The sequence below is a fragment of the Ambystoma mexicanum genome, chromosome 8 (genome assembly GCF_040938575.1).
Source record: "Ambystoma mexicanum isolate Mex_15411 chromosome 8, UKY_AmexF1_1, whole genome shotgun sequence".
NCBI lineage: Eukaryota > Metazoa > Chordata > Amphibia > Caudata > Ambystomatidae > Ambystoma > Ambystoma mexicanum.
In genome coordinates, this window is record NC_090929.1 from 971,905,483 (window position 1) to 971,928,333 (window position 22,851).

Genomic DNA, 22,851 nt, shown 5'->3' on the forward strand with positions numbered 1-22,851 from the left:
ACATTTCTCCGGAGAGGCAGTATAAGCAGTCTAAATGCCTGTCACCTTGTAGAGGTTCTTTAGGCCGCAAGTCCCACACGGCCTGAATAAGGATTTTTTTAGGTCCAACGGTCTCCATGTTCTTAAACGACACCGTAGATGAGTCGTCGGTTGCTCCGATTGGAGAATAAAGTTGAAAAATAGATATTTTATGTGGAAAGAAGAGAAGAACTCGAGGAAACCCACCAGCTAGAAAGACAGTGGACATGAGGGGAAGCTGCTGAGGCAGAGCTATACACACTCTACGTCCTATTGGTGGGGACTAAAAGCACCCACAACGACGTTGATGGGATACTGAAGGTGTCAAACCTTTTCCCTAGGAAAAGCACTAAATCAAAGTAATCAGGAATTCACAGCCTGACGATGGGGAATATTCCCAGATGCGTGTGGTAGCAATAAGCATACATAGCAACTACTATTGGTTGTTCATCTACCCACTGCTACTATTAACCGAGTACCAACTATTCGAGTGCTCGGGGTTATGGATATCTTCAAACGCATCCATGCATCATATTTGAGCCTGCGAGCTTGTCTTTTCATCCCATTCATGGCGCAATATATACCTCCTTAGTGATATACTCCTGCTAACAGTGGTGCTACTACTACTATTTGTGCTACACAAGGCTTTTGATAGTGGGAAGCAATATTTCAAACGAGGAGCGATTGCTCTGTGGTACTGTACTTGGCTCCTACAACAAAGCAGCGCCAGTAAAGACAGCAGAGCCAGTGAGTCGGAGAGACCGATACCAAACTAGCTTGTGTTTCAACCAAGTTTGCAAGTGGCAACATTGTAAAGAATTCCAACCAGTGTGTGAAATGCATGTGATGAGCGATGCAAATATAATTGAAGACAAATGAGTGAATGAAATCTGGAAGGACAAGTGAGATATTGTATACAGAGTGGTCCGGTGTCACGTGGGTGCTCATTCGAAAGGTCTTTGTTAGGTATCCAACTGAATGGCAACTGTATTGTAAAACGGAAGTTTGTATCAAAGTGGTCCTGCAATGGGTCAAGCTAAATCCTGTGCACATTCGAAAGTCTTAAGTAAACCAAGGTGAAGGAACAAGTTACTTACCTGTAACTGTTGTTCTCCAGCATGGGTCTGGCATGGATTAACATTCTCATGAATATTCCCAGTCAGGCCGGGAATCCTTGTTAAAAGAAAAAACAGTTTTACTTTCACTTACAAACTGTCTTTCTCCTAAAAACCAACCACTGAGTTCTGGGTCATACTGCCCGAGCCAAGGACTGCCACTCTCCCCAAGCCCCTCCTCTGTCATCCACCTCCAGGATTTTTACAGCACGTTCAAGTGTTTTGCTCTGAGAGCTTTTGTACGTTTTTGCACTTTCTCGTCAAAAAGTTCAATTTTTTGTCAAATGGGGCCTGTGGGCTCTTTCGTTCCTTTGACGGCAAGCAGGGATCCGTTTGTCAGCGTCTTTCATCGCCCCTCAATAGCAAGAATCTTAGAGTCAAACAAAGATTCCAGAAGGTCATCGGGCCTACACCGCACACCGGACCATGTCGGAGGAGAAGGACGGAGGTACTCTCTTCAAGCTTTGCTCCAGCTGCGGATTGGGGAATGTTTGTGGAGGGCAAACACTCCCAGTGTCTCTACTGTCGTTCCAAGGCTTTCGGAGATGGCCACTGCCGTGTCGTTCCCAAGGCGGCACGCAGGCCCCGAAGCAGGATTGAGCAGGCCAGGAGGTCGGGCCCCCAACCATGCACCCTGGTGGGAGGCCAGCTGGCGGGCTTCGTCAGAGAGTGGCAAAAGATCTCTTCCGACCGACGGGTGCTGGACACTCTCGCCCACGAACACACTCTAGAGTTCCAGCAGAAGTGTCCGCGGATACCACCTGTGGCCCGGCAGGAGCAGCACATCCCTCAGCTCCTGCAGAAGTACTTGCCATGTTAAGAAAAGGGGCAATAGAGCTGGTTCCATGTTTCCAGTTGGGAAGCCCTAAAAAAACTGTTGCACTGGGAATCAGTGAAACAACCCAGAGTTCGCCCATACAGTATTATATGACCTTGATATGACACAGGAATCCTTATCTGGCATAATGATGGTAGAAATGTTCAAAGTCTTTCTTAATCAAGGTTGCATTGGCAAATTTGCCTCTTTAAATAAGAATAATACTTTTAATTTGTTTTTCGCACTTGCGAACCAGAATAAAATGTGAACATGACACATCTACATTGAACAATTTCATTATAAAGACAGAGTGCATATTTTGTGAAACATCACTGATTTCTTTCTTTACACACTCAAACTCACCTGAGTGTTTGCATTTCATATGAACCTGAAGAGCAGCAGGAGATGGAAAGATCTGTTGACATTTGTCACATTCAGGGAGTTTCAAATCTGCAATTGAATCCAGTGCAACAGTGAAAAAAGAATGCAACACATTGCCAGATAAAATGTGGCACTAGTTGAAGAGAAGGCACACATTAAACATATATTTATTTGAATTAAAACATAACTTGTAAGAAAATAGGGTTTTGTTCCATTTTAAATTCAGAACAATTTTGGAAAAGAAAACAGACATGGAAACTGGACAAATCATATTTTTAATTACAAGTCATAGGAACATATTTAGTATGCCAGAAAAGGCTAGATAGGGCATTAAAAGCAACTAAGAAAATGTTTTTATAATCTGCTTTAAAATACAAAGACTACACAAATAATTAAGCTTCTTTTCGGTCAAAAAACATTGTTTTTCTAACAGTGCAAGAAATGCAATACAATATCTAATGGTAAAACATATCTCCTACTATTGGGATACCGTGGAGTGCTCTCCGTATGTGACTCTTAATGTGTCTGTGCCACTGTGTTGCGTTTGTATGCCGAGATGTTTTCTACTCTGCTCCTTGCAAGGCCAACATTGCCTTTATTGGTTTAGGGATACTTTGGGTAGTATTTTGTGACACCATTTGTGGCCAAACCCACTGCAACAGAGTAGACCGAGTGATAGAGGGTGAAGGAAGGGGGTGTTGGAAAGCAAAATATATGGGTTGCATTACAACTGGAAACGCTTGTGGCATGAATTGGAAAAAGCACAATTTGTTATTTTAAGTGGCTTTCTGTCATGTAAAACAATGAGCATGGGTTTTACATTAATTGTGCAAATCCGTAGTTGAATTTTAAAGCATGTTCTTTCATTCCAGGTGGTGCGCAGTGTTCTTGCCTTTTTTCACTGCTCAGCACCCACGTGCATCTATGCGTCTGCCAACAGCCATTCCACTGTCAAGTTAACATAAAACACTATCAAATACCACAGTGTTTGAAGACCAATAGAAGGTATCATTTGGTGCTGCAACACACTTATAATAATTGTTATAAGTGTACACACCCCTTTGATGAGGTCGTAGTATTATGTAGGGTAACTGTGCTTCAAGTTCATGAGGTGAATCTGAAAATGGAACTGCACAATGGCCTCAGTCAGTCTTGTTAATTCACTACAATGTGATATGTTTGCAAAAACAAAAGATGAGTAATGTATCTAACAAAACAGACACACACAGCCATGTCCTGCAACTCTTCCATGTCATCTTTAAGATTTAACAGAGCTCCTTATCTTAAAACCTCACATCTAACCCATAATATGACCCAAAACACATTTGAAATGGGAACCCTGGGAGAAAAACTAATTTCTCCATCACACCTAGTGTGTACCTGAATTTGCATGGTAGGTCCTCTATGTGTTCTGTATTATTTAATACAGAACTGACTCAAAGAAGTGGGTGAATGCTTAGTGTTGTATGGATTTTAACCTTCACATCCACCACGTGAAGTGTATGTGGGTAAGATGATATCAGATTAAATGGACTTCCTGAAGACCATGCAAATGGCAGTAGAGCGCTGTACAAATCCCAGTAACGGGTTTGCACTTTGCTAAAACAGTTACACAAGGGGGTAATGAGTAATATGTGCTTATCTGTAGCCATCACAGAGGCATTTAGATCATCCTCAGGTCATTTAGGTGTCTTATTTGCTGTGCAAGCCCTCCACTCTGCCAGAAAGTGGGCCCTTCATGATGCATTATTTCTATATAGGTTTGCCCATAAATATAACTTGCGCTCATGCTTCCAGGGTTAATTGGTCCCTATCTAGCCTACCACCACAAGAATAACAATCAGATGCAGTTCCTTTTCTGGGCATTTCGGTTGTGCATTCAAGAGAGCAACAAGATAACATAATAGCCTTTCCAGGCCATGCAGCAATCTGTCTGCTCGCTTAAAGTGGAAAGGTCCTAGAGCATTGACGGGATTACCCAGTGGTTTACAAGAAAGACTATTGCTTAAATGTTAGGATGAATCAAACCTAGCTCACAGCTTAGTAACTTATGAACCTGACAATGTCGTTCCTTCTCCCCTGGGGGTGGGGAGATGGCTTTCCCATGGAACCAGGGTGGTGCATCCACAGTACAATGTGCCCCGGGAGAGGATCACATGGGGAAGGAAGCCCCCTTTGGGTTTGGCGACAATTATTCTCAGGAGACACCACCAATAAACCCTCCACTAGCAAGTCCCCCACCCCCCTTTACCAAGGGGCAATATGTTCTATTGTCAAAGAAGGACTGCTAATATATTGGACAGAACTGAAAGAACAGCTAAGTACTTTGCAGCTGGTTTTAAAAGAAGTACTGTCAAGAGGTAGATGACAGAGCCCGAGGACCACTTTGGAGAAACATGAGCAGTCTAGCTTCTCTCACAATCGTATTGGTGAAAACAAAAGCAGCAAACTAGCGCTGGAATTGAAAAGGAACTCAGCTGGGACGCAAGAGGAGAACGATCTTCCGAGGAGGAGCTGTGGGAGCCGTGCATTGTGCAAGCTGATGAGTGGAGCTCCGGCACACTGGCCAGGGCTTCGGAGAGTTGAACAGCCCACCCACTTGCAACATGACAGCACATAGGTAAAAGGGGGTGGGCCCTGCCCTTGTGATGCATGCCAGGAGCGGCAATGAGACTGGAGGTGAAGCGGTCATGGAAACGGAAACGCAGGTGTAGCTACAGGCTCCATGTGGTGGACATAGCTACTAAAGATTATCCTGATGCTGTGGGAGTGCAGCCGGGAGTCTGGCAGGCCCCCTCCGGGCATGGGGGCTGTCACAGAAATAACTAAAAGGCACGGGTAATGCAACAGGGATGCGGCCGTCCCACAGAGGCAACGCTAAGAATGGCAATTACCACAGGACCACCCAGCCTTAAGGCTGTGCCGCATGTGGTGAATGGGGCAACGGCAGAGAGGAACAGTGTCTGTGGGTGGGCCAGCACCTCCGAATCAGCAAGTGGGGGCAGGTTCAACCCCCATCCCATCAAGCCATCAAGACTGAAGGTATTGTCATGAGCCCCAAGGTGTGACCGACTGCAGCAGCCACACCTATGTAACTAATGTAAAAGCGTATTAGTGTATGTAAAGTATTTAAATATGTATTTAATATATTTATGCATGTGTGTAAGTTTAGATTTATAAAGTTATTGATGTATGTAGTGGTCAGAGAAGGATGGGTGTAAGCAAGTACCCTGGAGTGAGACAGGAAAGGGAAGTGGCAGCCTACCAAAGTCCACGTATCAATGCGTTGGCTTAGCCATGACTGGTTTTCTAGTAGAATCGAACATGTGTATACAGTAAGATTGGAGAAGAACAAGTTACTTTCTTACCTGGCAACGTTCTTTCGATGGGATGGTCTGACGACGTATTCCATATCTATGACATGTAATCACCACAGCTGTGCTGGTTCGGAAACTTTTTTCGGCGTCTGCGTCCTGCGTCGATGACGTCGATGCGCCGTCGTCGAGGGCCTCCTCCGACGTCCGACGTCATCCGATGTGATAAGTAGGACGCACGACGCCCGTAGCCTCAGTTGTAGTTTTTTCCCCCAGAACGTGTGACACTAGTCAACTGCCAGTCAGACACAAAGCCTTGCGGAACGTAAGCTGCAATCGCAAAAGAAATTCTGCAGCGGGGAAGGCAGGGCGGGAGCGATATGGAATACGTCGTCGGACCATCCCATCGAAAGAACGTTACCAGGTAAGAAAGTAACTTGTTCTTCGAGGGGATTGGGTCCTCCGACGTATTCCATATCTATGACAGACTCCCAAAGCAGTACCAGAGCAAGGAGGAGGGAAAGAATTTAGAATCAAAATTTAGAATAGCCAATCAAATAGCAGAGCAAAGGACCGCCTTGCCAAAGGCCAGATCCTGTGCTCGGATGGAATCGAGGGAATAGTGACGTACAAATGTATGTACTGAAGCCCAGGTGGCTGCATCACAGATGTTGCGAATAGGCACACCCCTCTGCAGGGCAGTAGACGCAGCCATACCCCTGGTAGAATGGGCCCGCAAGCCAGCCGGTGGGTCCTTACCCGCCAAGCGGTAGCACTCCCAGATGGCCAAAATAATCCAGCGAGACAAAGTCTGTTTCGTCACAGCTTGCCCCAAACGCTTTCCAGCGTAACCAATAAAGAGTTGATCGTCCACTCTGACCCGGGACATGCGTGAAACATAAAAGCTTAAAGCTCTCCTAGGATCAAGCCTATGGAGCCTCTCCTCTTCCTTACCAGGATGCGGAGGAGAATAGAATGCCGGAAGAACAACCTTCTGGGCCAAATAAAATTCCGTCACTACCTTCGGAAGAAAAGAAGGACGAACTCTAAGGACAACCCTGTCCTTGTGAAATACAGTGAAGGGTGGCTTAACTGAAAGTGCCTGTAACTCACTCACTCTGCGAGCGGAAGTAACCGCAACTAAAAACACAGTTTTCAGAGTTAACAGCCTCAAAGGGCAAGAATGTAAAGGCTCAAACGGAGCACCCATAAGAAACTTAAGAACAAGGTTTAAATCCCAACCGGGCACCAGGAAAGGTGACGGAGGGAACACATTAGTGAGCCCTTTCAGAAACTGTGAAATTAAAGGGATTTTAAAGTAAGAACACTCTTCAGACGAGCGCTTAAAGATGGACAGCGCCGCCAGGTAACCTTTAATGGTACCCACTTGCAAGCCCCTGTGGGCCAAAGAAAGTAAAAAGGACAGAACCATGGGGATGTCACATGCAAAAGGATCCACATTCTGAACTCTGCACCAGTCGCAGAACTTACGCCAACGGCAACGGTACAGAGACTTTGTTGCTGGCCTTCGGGCCGAAAGCAACACCTCCATCACGTCTTCAGGGAGGTCCCAATCCCTATACCTCAACCTTTCAGAAGCCAAGCGTGAAGGTTGAGGGATCTGACCTCTGGATGGAGAACCTGACCCCCCTCCCGTGAGAGCAGATCGTCTCGGTAGGGAAGACGACGCGGAGGGCAGATGGACAAGTCGAGAAGGTCCGGGTACCACGTCCTCCGAGCCCACGCCGGAGCAATGAGGATCATCCGGGAACCGAACTTCCGTAACCTCCGCAGCACTTGCGGGATGACGGGGACTGGAGGAAACGCGTACAGCAGCGGGAATGACCACTCCACCACGAACGTGTCTCCTAAGGCTCTTTTGGAGGAAATTCCCGCGAGCAAAGCCTTTCGCACTTCCGGTTGACACTGGAGGCGAAGAGATCCACTTGAGGGGTCCCCCAAAGGGCGAAGATCTCCAGGAGAATCTCCTGAGCCAACTCCCACTCGTGAGAGATCGTGCTCTGCCTGCTCAGAGCGTCCGCCGTCACGTTTTCGTCTCCAGCCAGATGAACTGCCGAGATCGAAACTTCCTGCTGGATGGCCCAGAACTCGAGCTGCATCGCCTCCCTGCACAGAGGAAGTGACCCTGCCCTACCCCCCCCCCTTTTTGTTGAGGTAGTGCATGGCCACTGTGTTGTCCGTCAGGATCAGGACACTCTTTCCTGACGGCCCTCAGCTCCAACAGATTGATATGGAGTCTGGACTCCGACGGAGACCAACGACCGCTGACTGTCAGCCCGTTGGCATGAGCTCCCCAACCCGTGAGGGATGCATCCGTCACGATCGTCACCTCTGGCCAGGGAAGCCAAAATGGAGCCCCCTTCATCAAGTTGCCTTCGACGGCCCACCACAGAAGGTCCCGGGCGACCGAGGGCGGCACCTGAACCGGGTCCGACATCCTGCCGGAGGACTGCGACCATTGCGTCTTGAGCGCCCACTGCAAAGATCTCATCCGCAGGCGAGCCTCTGGCACCAGAAGAATGCAGGATGCCATGAGGCCGAGCAACCTCAAGAACTCGAACGCTGGGAGCGTCTGGGCATGCTGAAACTTGTGCACCATCTGCTGAATGTGAAGAGCCCTCACCTGGGGAGGAAAACAACGCCCCAGGGAAGTGTCGAGCACTGCTCCGATGTACTGGAGTCGCTGTGTTAGCGTCAAATGGGACTTCTTTAAATTGAGGGAGAAGCCCAGCCTGTGAAGGGAGTGGCAGGTGACGGACAGATGATCCAGGACTTGCTCGCGAGAGCTCCCCCTGATCAACCAATCGTCCAGGTAGGGGTAGACGTGACCCCCCCCCCCTTGCCTGAGATGCGCTGCCACCACCACCATGAGCTTGGTGAAAACCCTCGGGGCGGAGGTCAATCCGAACGGCAGGACCCGAAATTGAAAGTGCGAGTCGCCAACCGCGAACCTCAGGTACTTCTTGTGCTTGGGCTGGATCGGCACATGGAAGTAAGCATCCTTGAGGTCGAGTGACACCAACCAGTCCTGAAGCTGAAGGGCCTGGAGGACTTGAGAGAGAGTAACCATCTTGAACTTGTCCTTCCTGAGGAGTTTGTTCAAACCGCGCAAGTCCATGATGGGTCTCAATCCCCCGTCTTTCTTCGAAATCAAAAAATAAGGGGAATACCATCCCTTGTTCCTCTCCGCTACAGGCACCAGTTCTATGGCGCCTTTCTCCAGCAGGGCTTGAATTTCCTGCGCAAGGAGCGGATCCGTACTCTGCAAAGAGAGGTTCCCCGGTGGATTGTCGCGAGGCCTGTGCCGAAAGGGAAGACAGTAGCCGTGGGTTATGATCTCCAGAACCCACACATCTGAAGTAATGGCTTGCCACTCTACAAGATGCTGCGCCAGCCTTCCCCCAACCGGCGAACCATGGGACATGGCCTCATGACTGAATGGGAGCGGCTGCGGCGTTACCTGAGGGCAAAGAGGCAACTGCCCGAGCGGCCTTGGCACCACGGGTACCCTGTCGTCCACCTCTGATACCCCTGCGTTGGCCTCTTTGACTACCAGCTCCTCTCACTTTACTGAAGGAGTAATAGCGAAAGGAACCACCCCTCCACTGCTGCCCCCTAGGATGAAAAGGCAGAGGTTGGCGAACTGCAGCGCCCAACGACTTTGCTGCAGCTTTTGAGGTCTGCAACCTCTCAAGGCTCTCGTCAGCCTTGCTGCCAAAAAGGTGTTCACCGTCAAAGGGCATGTTGAGGAGCCGGGACTGCACATCAGGAGCAAACCCCGACTTCCGCAACCAGGCAAACCTGCGTATTACGGTGCTCGCCGCCATGGACCTACTGACGCATTCAGCTAAGTCCAAGCCCGACTGAACGGACTCACACATGGCATCCTTACCATCCTGGACCATAGCAAGGAAACCATCCCGTTCGTCCCCTTCGGGAATATGTTCAGCCGCTAATGCAACACAGTTCCACAGAGTGTGTGTGAAATGAGACAAGGCACAAATGGAGTTGGCCGCCTGAAGCCCCATACCACCAGAAGAAAACACTTTCTTCGCCCAGCCATCAAAACGTTTGTCGTCCCCATCAGGAGGGATGGTAGGGTACGACGCCTGCTTTGCCGGGGCCGTGGCCGCCTGCACCACCAAACTCTCCGGAGTGGGGTGCCTGGTCAAGTAGCAGGGGTCGCTACTGGCTGGACGGTATTTTCGCGACAAGGATCTGCCCACTGCCGGGAGACTCTCCGGAGCAGTCCAAGCCGCCGCCACCCTTCTCTGTAAAGCCATATGGAACGGCAGTACCGGATCAGTTGGGGGACCAACATCAAGGATGTCGGTCAGATCATCCTGCACAAACTCCCCTGGGGGAGCAGACCATCCCAAGTACTCAGAAACCCTAACCATAAGGCGCCGGTACGAGGAATCGGCATGAGAGCCAGGCTCAGGCCTACAAAACTCCACCTCCGGAGAGGTGTCCAGTCCACTGGCATCATGCAGTGACTGTCTGAAATCGTCAAACTGACTATGGCCCGAGACAATTTCATCTGGAACCTGACTAGGAACCAGGCCATCAGAATCCTCATCCGCCTCTGAAATATAGTCCAGGTGGCGAAAAGAAGGCACCCGAGAGTGCTTGCTCTTAACCAGAGCCTTCTTAGGGGGTTCTCCCGTGCCACGGGGTACCTCCGACACGAAAGGCGTTTGATGGCGTCGAGCGAATCGGCGCTGGCGTCGAGAGAACCGGCATCGGCGCCGAGAGGATCGGCGTCGAGGAAATCGGCGTCAACGTCAGATGCAGCGCCTCCAGCATCGGTGACGTCGACACAGCCATCGAAGCCGGAGCCCTGAGCGTGTCCCTCGACGACGGCTTCGACGACTTCCTCGGAGCCGGAGCCTCGAGAAAGCCTGTCGACGCCCTCGACGCCTCAGACATCGATGTCTTCCTCAAAGACCTCACAGGTGCATGCGGTCTCGAACGCGTCGAGGACCGGGTCCTGGAACGGGTACGTCGAGAACGAGTCTCCTTGTCCGAACGGGACCTCTCCCGTGACTCGTGCCAACCACTCTTGCGAGCGGTGTCTCTCGACCTTCCACGACCGACCCCACTCGGAGGCGCGGACGGCTTAGTACCCTGCGACTCAAGAATCGCCAGCATTTTCTTCCCGAAGGAAGCCCATTCCTCTGGCGTCGCACGGCTGGTGGGGTAAGCGACGTGCCGGGCAGAGTCCTCCGAAGAGGACCTGGAAGACGACCGGTGTCGGCGCTTCCGAGAATGCCTCGAAGAGGCTGAGGAGTGGCGAGACCGACTCCTATAAGGAGACCCACGAGACTTCCGACGATGACGCGGAGAGTCACCCCTCGAATCATCCGTCGAAAGCCCCGCAGACTTCGAGTTCCTGGGCTTGGACACCCGACCTACCGACAACTTCTTCTTACGTTCGCGTAAGGCTTTGGATGTGAGCGACTGGCAGTCGATACAGTCATCCGTGTCGTGGGCCTCCCCGAGGCACCAGAGGCAGGCGTCGTGCGAGTCCGTCACCGACATCTTGGACCCACACTCCCCGCACTTCTTGAAACCCGGACGCGGGGTCGAAGACGAAGTAGAAGACATCTTCACACGAAGGATTTTCACAAAACGAACAGGTTCGAAGAACCGAGAAGAACAGAACTCCAAAGAGTCAAGGCGTTAACCGAGATTCACGAAGCAACACGTTCGTGGAAAAAACGGAACTGAGGCTACGGGCGTCGTGCGTCCTACTTATCACATCGGATGACGTCGGACGTCGGAGGAGGCCCTCGACGACGGCGCATCGACGTCAAACAACGCAGGACGCAGACGCCGAAAAAAGTTTCCGAAGCAGCACAGCTGTGGTGATTACATGTCATAGATATGGAATACGTCGGAGGACCCAATCCCCTCGAAGTGCTCTCTTTAGACTTGTGTGACCGCATGAAATGGTCAGGTGCAGTATGAACAAAAGATTGGTTAGAGAACGCAAATGACACAGTGGAAGGGGTGTCAATGCCCCTTAGTGGGACGCATCTGAGGACTCATGTAACACAGTAACCGAAATCTGTTCTCGTGAAAGGGCTAAATGTGAATAAAAGGATGTTTTATTATAGCTGGGAGGAGCCTCAGCTAATCATCTATAAGCTCTAAATGGCCATCCATTCCTATAAACCTTCCTGGGCTGACATGAACTAACTCAAGAAGATAATTATGCCTCTGGAGGTTTGACAGACTTGCACCCTGCAGACCCAATGGCCAGCTGCAGACTCTGGAATAGGAGACCAATAAGATTAGGTCTAGAGTAGAATTGGTTGGCATTCCTGAAGTGCCCCAGAAAAATAGACCGGGCAAGAAAAGCAAGTGTATGGAAAATAAGGGTAAATCCCGGGCTGATTACTTAGTTGAATTGAAAGCAGTGTTCACTCAGCATTCCGGTATCACAAAACCACCAAAACTCCAAGCTAATTTGTGTAGAGCGTTAAAAAACAAAACCTTTCTCGGAATTAGCCATGATAGAGAATCACTGCAGCATGCCAAAAGCAGAATTTAAGAAGACCATAAAAGTAAACTTATGACATTACAGTTACAGAGACTGTAGGGACAGGAAATCTAGGTGGATGGGTTCAGAGGTGTCTTTGAGGGAAAAGGGATAGGGAGGAGAGGAGGAGCACCAACAGGGAATCAACCGGTTCAGTTTGGGGAGTACATAGATTCTATGGCCTGTAACTATTGTAAGCAGGTAGCACCCTTTGGAGAATGAGAGCCCATACAGACCCTGCATGTTAAACCTTCACTTGCTTCTCGACAATCCAAATGTGACAAAATTCACACTGAATAAAACGTCCTAGACCAAACAAGGAGAAGAACAATACTGAGGCACCCCAAGAGAAGACCACACTACACACCCTTTTTACGATTAGATCAGGAAGGGCCATATGTACAGTGCACAGTCGAGGGACAAGCACTCCATTGTTGATAGGTACAGGAGCCAATGCTATCTGACCATGTCAAGAAGAGATGGGGCACCCACTCACCCTGGGGTGGTAGGCTTACCATGTAGGTTCCCAGAGGTGGGGTTCAGGGGTTGGAAGGGCTTCTGCCCCTTCTCTTTGTAGCATTCTTGATAAAAGTTCCACTTTCTCTGGCCCAATACAGACGTTGCAAGATGCGGTCTGTCTCCCTAAGGAAAATACAAGAACTGGCAGGATAAGAGTAAGCAAATGGCCCGAAAGGGGGAATGAGTGGCAGAGACCTCAGCAAGCAGAATGACCGATGTGCAGAGAGCCCTACCGGTGGCAGCTTTTAAGAGCCGAGCACAGAGTGCTCCATACCACAGAACAACGTGGACACCCACAGAAGTGGGTTACCTTTCAACGAGCTGCGGAGCAGTCCGGTTGTGAACCTGGCATCTGTGCACAAATACAGTGTATTTATCCCTTCTTCCCAAGTGGAAGCCACCCCCCTATTGAGACTAGGGAGGTGAGTGTTAAGCAAGACCCCCCACCCCCGCAGTGGTTTGGGCAATAGGGATCTCAGTGAGAGTGACTCCAACCCCCCCCCCCCAGGGGACAATGACTCCCAGTGATTATGATCACACCCCAATCCCGCATTTTCAACCTTTATGTGAGCTAAAGAGGTTGCCAAATTGATAAACGCCTGTTGTGTGTAACTTTAATGCTGACCCAAACTCATTTCAGAAACCCTTTAAAAAAAAAAAAAAACGATCTCCACCTGGAGAAAGGAGAAACCAGCTGATGTACTGATGTAGAGTCAATGAGCTGGGACGGAAATGTGTGGAACGGACATAGCCTTTTGCCACACTGAACCAGCACTGCATGGAGGCGGGACCACAGAGTGTACATGGTGGGTGAGCAGCCTGCAGAACACCACCGAGCCCAAGAGTGCTGACCAAACAAGGTTCCCCACTCGCATCCTGAGAGACGCTGGCAGTAGAAGAGAAACCAGCGATAAGGTTGCTGGCGAAGGAAGCTAGAGAGAGATACACTGGCAACACCATGGATGGCTGCTGACAGAAAACTACAGGACCTAGGTTAGAAAGCCGATGAAGAGGGCTGCACTCCCTTAGTCTAGCTTAACAGCTAGAAGACATTATTTGAATGTTTGTACACTCAGTGTTTTACAGTAAGAAAAGAAGCTACATCAAATACCTGTTACCAGGCCTCCTCCGTCTTCAGTGCCTCCATTGTCGCCAGTGTTTCCCGCAGTGCAGCGGTGGTTAGCTGAGTGAGAAACTCTCGCCCTGCAAGTATGGCTGCAGCTTTTTTTGTTAGCTTTCCTGAGGCTACAAATATGAGTAATTGCAAAGTGGCGTAGTGTGCAAACAGTATGCTTGTACGGGATCTGCCATAAATACGCTTGGCTTGGGAGCGTGAGCCTTGAATCTTAGCTCATAGCCCTTCCACCCTTGCATGCAGTTTGTTAAAGCATATATGGTCTGGGAGTGTGAGCACTGGTCTTCAGCTCATATCCCTTCCACCTTTTTTATGCACCTTCTTAAAATATAGGTGGTTTGGGAGTGTGAGCATGGGAGATTGGCTCAGGCCCTTCCATCTTTTTTTTTTTTGGCCTTACATTTTTGTGTCCTTTCACGGAAGCATTTTATTTGGTTTTCCTGTGCTCCCTCTTTCAGCTCTAACATTCACCATCTCACCACGTCTGATAAAAGTGGGAGTGACGAACACCAACATGTGTGAAATGTGTGAAATGCACCGGAATGAAAATCCAATACATTTTGGATGCAGACATATTGGTGGCCGTACATTTGCCTCTACCCCACTCTCCAGACGGGGTCTATGGCAACCCAGAACCATGGTCCAACTCCGGCTCTGAAATGACTGCACATATTGATGCTCTGGAAGATGCATCCTGCTTTATTAAACAGCAAACCCCAACTCTTAACACAAACAAACTGAGAAAATCCTTTTTCCCCTCAATAGGTGGTCCAGCCTGGACACAATTCGTTGCCTCTAGTATTACCATCTTCATTACTTTCTTTATCAATATCTCAGGGAAATTTGCAAATCCCAATGGGGAAGGTGCCAGACATGGGTGACAATGTGGACTCTGTGGAGATTAGCTTTGTTTACACTCCTCCAGACTATGTAACGAATTCAACTTAGGGTACAGATTCCTTTTTTGATTCTCCGCCTGCATCAGTTCAACCAAGAGGACTCAACAACAACTCCAGGAACAAATTTCAGATGGAATATTCCATCTAATCAAACTTTACTTGAGATAAGTCAACTTTTATGCTTTCTGGTATCTCTTTATGAAAGCCTAAAGGCAGAAGTTAAAGCCAACTCTGTGGACTTGGAATCCCGTTTGTTCAAATTTGATAATTTATTTTATTTGTATTTAGTTCATACAATGAACTTTTACAAAATCAATAAATTCACATATTCATTCTAAAATAACTACAATTCATACATCCATATCTAGCATCATACTTCATACTTAAAATGGAAAAAGGGAACACAAAAATAAGTTAACATACACTTTAAAAAAAAATGTTATTTGGTTTAATTGTATAACAATTTTTACAAAAACAGCCAGTTTAAAGCAAATTTAAAGCAAACGCTTTTTGTCCTCCGTTCCTAGATCAAGCCACTCGGTCCTGAAACTGCTCCAAGGTCATTTGTTTCATAAATGAAGCCACTCCAATCACCCAGTGTGTTTTTTCTCCACTCGTTAATAGGGACCACCAGGTCTCGTCGTCGTTTATTGAGGAAGAGTTCAGTATTGTCCCCAAATATCTGGCTCTTTCCGCCTGTCTTCCTGTACAAGTTAATAACAGGTGTCTACTGGTTTCTACTTTTTCCATGTCGTTACAAAACCGGCATTTGTTCGAGTTTGATTGTCCTCTTATTGCCATTATTTTGTTCATCTTCAACACGTTTAAACGAAATCCGAGAAACAATCTGGCCAAGGTTTTGTCTGGAAATGTTCCCAGGTATCCTCTAACTTCGTTGACTCATTGGGACTGCTTGAAAGTTTTTGATCAAATTGTATGTCTCTGCAGTCTCCAAGGTCTTTATCCATTCCAATTCTTTCAACTTCTTGATAACTTTGTTTGGGTTTGTGATAAGGTTTCTCTTCGGTGGTGTTCAGGTCTACTGAAAATTTGCTGTTTTTCGCTGCCCAGCTTGTCAACATCTGGTTCATACCGCTGTCCATTTCTTTCTTTATTATATCCAGAATTTTTGTTTGGTTGTGGTTGGAGAATGACCTTTCTGTATAGCACCAATGAGTTTCGGGCGTTTGTTGAGTTCATTGGAGTTGATTGGGGTAGGCCAAGGACTCTTCTCCATAAATATCACTCAAGTTTCGGCCATATGTTTCCAGGGATTTGTGGCATTGCTCCTGTGCCATATAGTAAGCTTGTCACCACTTTCGCCTTAAAGAAGTCTATTACCGGAATCAAGGAAAAGCGACTAAATTTCCTGTTTACAACCATTGCTTTCCTAGTCAATGTTTTCAATTTCTTAAATAGCTGATCTTGCATCAATGTTTCCAGTTTGTTGTTGTTTAGCATTACACCTAGATATTTAAAGCAGGTCACTTTCTTTCGCTGTACCATTTTGATGTTTGTTTTTTTTCGTGTTTTTCTCAAAAGCCATGATTTTTGTTTTTGACTTATTGAGTTCAAGGTTATTATTCTTTAAATATTTCAGAAGGTTGTTCAATTGTCTTTGAAGACCGACCGGTGTATAGTCTAAGAGAATGATATTGTCTGCGTAAAGGATTCTCGATATCTTTGAGCCTCCTAATATCGTGGAAAGCTTCTTACATCCTTTTCAGAATCTGCAAAATCGGCTGTATAAGCGTTGTACAGGGCCGGTGCCAGAGAACATCCTTGTTTAACGCCTCGAGCCTGGTCGAAAGCCTGGACGAGGTCGACAAAGGTCATGTATTTCGTGGGTCCACCCTGTAGAACTTTAGCCTTTAAGCTGCTTAGCAGGATGTTCGTTGAGGTTCCTATATTTTTAACGAATCCTGTCTGGAATGGATCGATATAATCTGTGTCGTTCAACCAGGACTGAAAAGCGTCTAAGGCAAAGGAGGCAAAAACTTTGCCAATTACGTCCAGAAGTGCTATGGGCGGTATTGTTGCATGTCTTCTTTAGAGCCTCTTTTAAAGATCGAGATGATTTTTGCTACCTTCCACGACGATGGAATTACTTTGCCCAAATTGCAGTTGTAGAAGTTTTTCCTGATAAGAACCGCCCAATCCGCTGGGTGTTTTAAATCCGCGTTGCTAATCCCGTCTGGACGGGGGCTCTAGAGTTGTTTAGTTTTGTGATTTTGGTCTTGAAGGACTCAGGGTCGCATGGGATTTCCCAGACATCTTCTGTTAAAATATCTTCTTGAGGCGATTGAATTACTCTCGCCGGCAATTGGTATAGTTTTGAAAAATGATCCACCCATTGGGATTCGCCCACGTTGTTTTGGAGATGAAGTAACATACACTAAAATTCATAAAAGATATACATACTAACACCAGCAATTACAATAACCACCCATTATATCTCACACCATACTTATATAAATGCCAGCCTTTCAGCATCTGCTGTAATTATTTTACAGTGTTCAATAAGGATTAACACCAATACCAAGATTTTCTAAAAGTATCCAAACAATGTCATGACTATTAAGAGGAGTCTTTGATGGGCATCACCCAAAAGTTTTTCCAAATAGAACCAAACTTTGTATAGCGCCATGTGGGTGGCTTCACATTCGGTATTTAGACAATAGGTCCAAAACTCAACGGTATTGATGGAGTTGTAGTCATAAGTCGGATGACCCAACGTTGTCATATAAATGAGGCCCAGTTTGGGGCAGTCAGCACATGTTTAGGAGTTTCTGTATAATCAGCCAATTCGCAAACTCTGCAAAATCTACTTTGTTTTGTATTTGCCATTGGCCACCCTGTATAGATCTCACAGGAAGTTGGTGTTTCCTTAGTAGTAGTCTAAACCTTCGAACTGCAGGGTCAGGACAACAGAGTAAATAGCGTTGTGGTTTCATGAATCTATTACAAACTCACTGTTAAATTACAACTCTGCAGATTCTGTAAATGGTCATAATTCTTTATCCAGTCCGACTTATTTAACGACTGAATGCACCTTTCAATGTTTTAAAGTTACGGCAGCATTGACAATTGGGCACCCAACCAAGATTGTCAAACAACTTCCTTTGCAGTTTCATAAACCCACATTCTTTTTTGACGTTGTGTGTTAAACAATAGCTGGCTCCCAATTTTCCAAGCAGTGGACATAGTGCAGATGTTTTCACTTTCAAAAACAACTCACCCCTACGCTTAAGCAACAATGAACTTAAAGACAAGAGTCCCAATTCCAAGCGTATGATTTCGATGGAAGTGGAGGGGGCAGTCGTAACACGCACTGCCAATAAAAAAACTAATGTTTTCAATCAGTCCAAGTCATTAAAGTGCCTCAAGACCATACAGCACTACTGGACAAAACCATTGCTTTTATAAGTTAAGGATTACTCCTAGAGAAAATCCTGCATAGAGGTATATAAACCTTCTCACCATCAGTGATATACGTTTAGCTTTTTGCGTCTCCAGAGTTACCAATTCACGATAACCGTTTGCAGCCGACATTTCAGTCCCAAGATACATATTCAATATCACCCAGTACTTTGGTCATGGGTCATTTCTTGATGTGGCGTGCACTGATTAGCATTGATTATGCCTATTGGCAAGGCTCTGTTACAGTTGTCACAGCATGCAGTGGTGGTGGTAGGTAATCCACAGGGTTTATCTAGCTCGTATCCAAGAACCTCTAATAATTCTGCCTGATTTCTAATGAGACACTGTCATGGGCAACACACAATGAATATTAGCCATCCCGCCATCTCCCACTCGCACCGGTGTATAAAGTCAAAATCACAGGAGTTTAGTATACGGAGGCAGGAACATTTTTCAAAAGTGTTGAGGAGGTTTGGTCTGTTTATGTGCTTCCTTATTCCAGCAATACTATATTTTATGATCAGTGTATGTGCATCTAGGGACGCTTCAGTATTACCCGGACCTCTACCAACAGGGTGCCTAGAATTGAGGCAGGGTATGTCCCCCCCACAATACCCTGCCCCCAGAAGTAACAACTTGGTTCAAAGGGGATGGATATGTAACATTTACTTCCACTGGAGACGCAAATTTGATAATATAAAACTGCATATGGCAGCCAATGAGTTTCTCTTCCAACAGAAATTTTGTCCATTGATGTCAGAGGTTGAGCAAGTGCCTAATGTGGGTAACTTAAGGTGGGGAGATGAGGTTAAGGATGTTAGCTTCTCGGATGAATGTCTGAATATGGGGAAACTTCGAGTGAATGGTTGCGTTATGGAACAACCTCCCATCCAACCCCACAGGAAAAACACATGCCACTCTGGCATTGAGTAAAGAACTTGCATATGGAGCAATATCTTATTCATCTACAGACTTGTCTGATGAAGAGGTAATCTGCTTAACACCAACGCATCCTCCAATTATTGTTAATATTGACTGACACAGAGGATTCCTGTTCTGTTGCACATGTTTGCTCCATACCCATTGTAACTACCAACCTACACGAGAAAAAATCTAATGCAGAAACAAATCAGCAACAAAGGAAAACTAATAATATACCTTCACAAAAGTTCAAGACACTTTATTTCTACCTTTTTGGATCAGCCCCTTGTAAAAGCTGCCTTGTCAAAATCGGATCCAGCTACAATTAGGACAAAATCCACACATGTCAAAATACCAGAGATTAACGTAGTATCCAAATCTACAAATGGGCCCATCAACATTGGACCGGGGAAAACGTGCTTAATGAGGGATGGCAATACCGACAACATGAATATAGTTATCAAACATGGCACAGTTAAATCTTGCTCTGTATTGAGTGGGCCAAGCATGGGGCATGCATCTCAAACTATGAGAATGGTGTTGGGTACAAAACCTGATCGGTCACTTCCCATTGTAGAGGGGGGTGAAGCTAAAATAGCATCCAAAACTAAATCTGAACAAATCTCTTTGTTACAAGGCCAGAGTATCCCTCATTGTTCTTCCCTAGTAAGGACTGGTGCTTCGATGGAGCCTCAATACGCAGAACGTGACCCACAGTTCATCTGAAACTGGGTTACTAAATCAGGTGAACTTTACTACACCAAAAGACAACACTAGCAACATGACATCCCTAAAATCATTTAAACTAGAGCAGCCCGATTTATTAATTGTTTGATGAGTGGGGCTATGGTTAAATTCCAGATGGTGAATGGCGTGTCTATTGACTCAAGCCAGAACTTAGCCATTCAAACTCCATTGGGTCCTGATGTCTTAAGAATGTGTGAGTCACACCGAAAAAAAACACAGCTCGTCGAGTGGGGTTACATTGCAAAAGGGCCAGTTACTCTGACTGGGTTTTCCAACTCGTCTCTGATGCACTGTGATGTGCTAAAAGGCACATGATAGACCACCTCAGTCAACCCATGTGTCTGCTACCTTGCAGATGAAAGACATTGTTTTCTTTAATGGGTTTTCTCTGTGTTGGCAGGTGCAGGTTTTACTAAAAACAAGGAAGAAAACAAGGAACAACTGGACCTTCTCGAGTGGGAACTCTGGAAGCGGATCCAACACATCAGGCTCCAGCAACTCTGAATAACATGGCCACATCCAATACCAACTTTCCAGCAAAACCTTTTTTTCCAAGAGGGCAAGGAAAAGCAAAGAATAAAGGCAGAGGCAACCGCAGGTGCACTGGCAGAATCAGTCACCACGTGTAACCTGCAGCAAAGGCCGTGGCCAAGGTCAGACAGGACCACTAGTCGAATAAACACCCATAATCCAACACAACTTGGGGAGCAAAGACCTGTGACTGAAAGCCTAGTGATGAACCTGTCGCAATACACCCTATCTCCAGAAGAAGGAAACCTATTTGAAAAGGGACTCTCATTTGTACCATCGGCAGACCATGACCCATTTCAGACTCGGATAGAAATAGCTCAACTCATAAGAAAAATCAGACTGAAACAATATTTCGGGCAGATCACCACATGAGGGGAAAAGAGTGCCACCAACCTAAGAGGAAAATCCACCTTTTACCCCCCACCCCATGGCATCTCCCCTAAATCCATCACGTTCGAGAAAGCATTACTGAAGAAACTCTAGGAACTAGAATCCGAGACACTTCCGGGATATAAGAACTTCTCCAAGAAAAATAGACAGGCACTACAATCTCTAGCCAATAATGCAGCCATTACCATCAAGCCTGCTGATAAAGGGGGAGCGATTGTCATCATGGATACTTCAGCGTACAACCAAATGGTCATGGATCTCCTGCGCGACCACTCGAGCTACAGACAACTTGGCACGGACCCTATCGAATCTATCAGACAGTTGATAGTGCCTATCCTAGAAGAAGCCAGCGCTGATGAACTAATCAGCAACAAGGAATATAACTTCCTTAACCCTAAAACCCAGAGGAAGCCAGCCTTCTGCGCACTCCCCAAAACGCACAAAGGGAGAAATCCCCCTTCCGGTAGAGCGATATTGTCCGGGATAGGCTCTATCCTGGAACCACTCTCGCAGTGCGTGGATTTCTTTCTGAAACCAGAAGTCACCAAGATGCGATCTTATCTCAAAGATACAACTGCAGTCCTAGAACTCATCAAGGACCGTCCTTTCGATTCCACCCAGAACCTCCTAGTGACATTAGACATTGAATCACTGTACACAAAAATTCCCCAGATGGCCACATTAAGAGTTATCGACAAGATACTACGAGAGAGAGACCCACCAATGCAAACCCCAGTCACGCTGGTAATGCAACTGGCTGAAATCGCCGTGACCAGGAACTTTTTCATCTACGACATCTACTATGAACAAGTGTCGGGACGGCGATGGGAGCCACTTTCGCCCCAAGCCTCGCCAATCTCTATGTCCCAAACTTTGAAGAAGAAATGATCTACAGCCAACACAAGCGATGGCTAGCCAAAATGGAACTTTGGTCAAGGTATATCGACGACTTTCTCCTGATATTCATAGGCAACGAACCAGATCTGGCTCTCTTCATGGAGTGGCTCAACAATCAAAACCCGTTACTCAATTTCTCAGAAACGCACAGCAAAAGCTCAGTCCACTTTCTAGATCTCACCCTGGAGATAAAAAATGAAACAGTTGTCAGTACAGTACTCAACAAACCCACAGATAGAAATTCATTACTCACCTACGAAAGCTTCCATGCGACAATCCTGAGAAGAAACCTACCTTTTGGACAATTTCTCAGGTATCGGAGAAACTGTACAACACTGCCTGATTACAACCTTCAATCAGCACATTTGGCCACAAAATTGACGAACAGGGGTTACCCGAAACACATAGTCAAACAGGCACGAAAACGAGCCACGAACATTCTGCGAGAAGTCACTTTAGAACACCATGCCAAGCAGAATGAAACTCACGAGAAGATCACAGAGGTCCTAAGTTTCTCGCCACTGACCAACAGAATCAAGAAAGAGGTCCTGAAGTTGTGGCCCATTCTGAATGTTGGCACCCAGAGCATGGATGCCCTGAGGTTTGCCATCAAAAGAAGGAATAACCTTAGCGACTCCCTTGTGCACTCCTACAAAGACACAGAGCCCAAGCTCAACACTCTCTGGGGACAAAACCAAGCGACAGGCCACACCCAGTGTGGTACATGTAGCGCCTGCTCCAGCACTAAGAGATCCACCTCCATCGACATAGGTTGCCACTTCCCGTGGACCCAAAAGACTCTAACCAACTGCAACAGCTGTAACGCGATCTACATCACCACATGTCCATGCAACAAGCGGTATGTGGGCATGATGACACACCCCATCAAAACACATCTTGCGGAACACAGATCGTGCATACGCACAAAGAAAATCACAGCACCCATGGTAGAGCACTTCATAGCGCAGAAACACACCCCGGCAGACTTCACGTGGACAATCATTGAAAGAATGGCAACACCCACAAGGGGAGGGAACATCCACAATCTGCTGTTCAGACGAGAACAGCTATGGATTTTTCGTCTACAGAGAGACAAGTTCGGGCTCAATGAAGCCACCAGTTGGCAAACCTTGGCCATCATCTGATAACATTAACACTTGTTGCTCAGAAGCCATAGCAGCT

The 22,851-nt window shown here is 46.9% G+C and overlaps 1 protein-coding gene across 2 annotated transcripts in view; it reads right to left on the reverse strand.

The window, feature by feature from the left end:
- Positions 1 to 22,851, reverse strand: part of ZBTB40 (zinc finger and BTB domain containing 40) — a 948,694-nt gene that overhangs the window by 121,738 nt on the left and 804,105 nt on the right. For both annotated transcript variants that reach the window (XM_069610881.1, XM_069610880.1), the window contains exon 14: positions 2,314 to 2,400. In XM_069610881.1, coding sequence (XP_069466982.1) covers positions 2,314 to 2,400 — 87 coding nt within the window. The remainder of the gene's footprint in view (positions 1 to 2,313; positions 2,401 to 22,851) is intronic.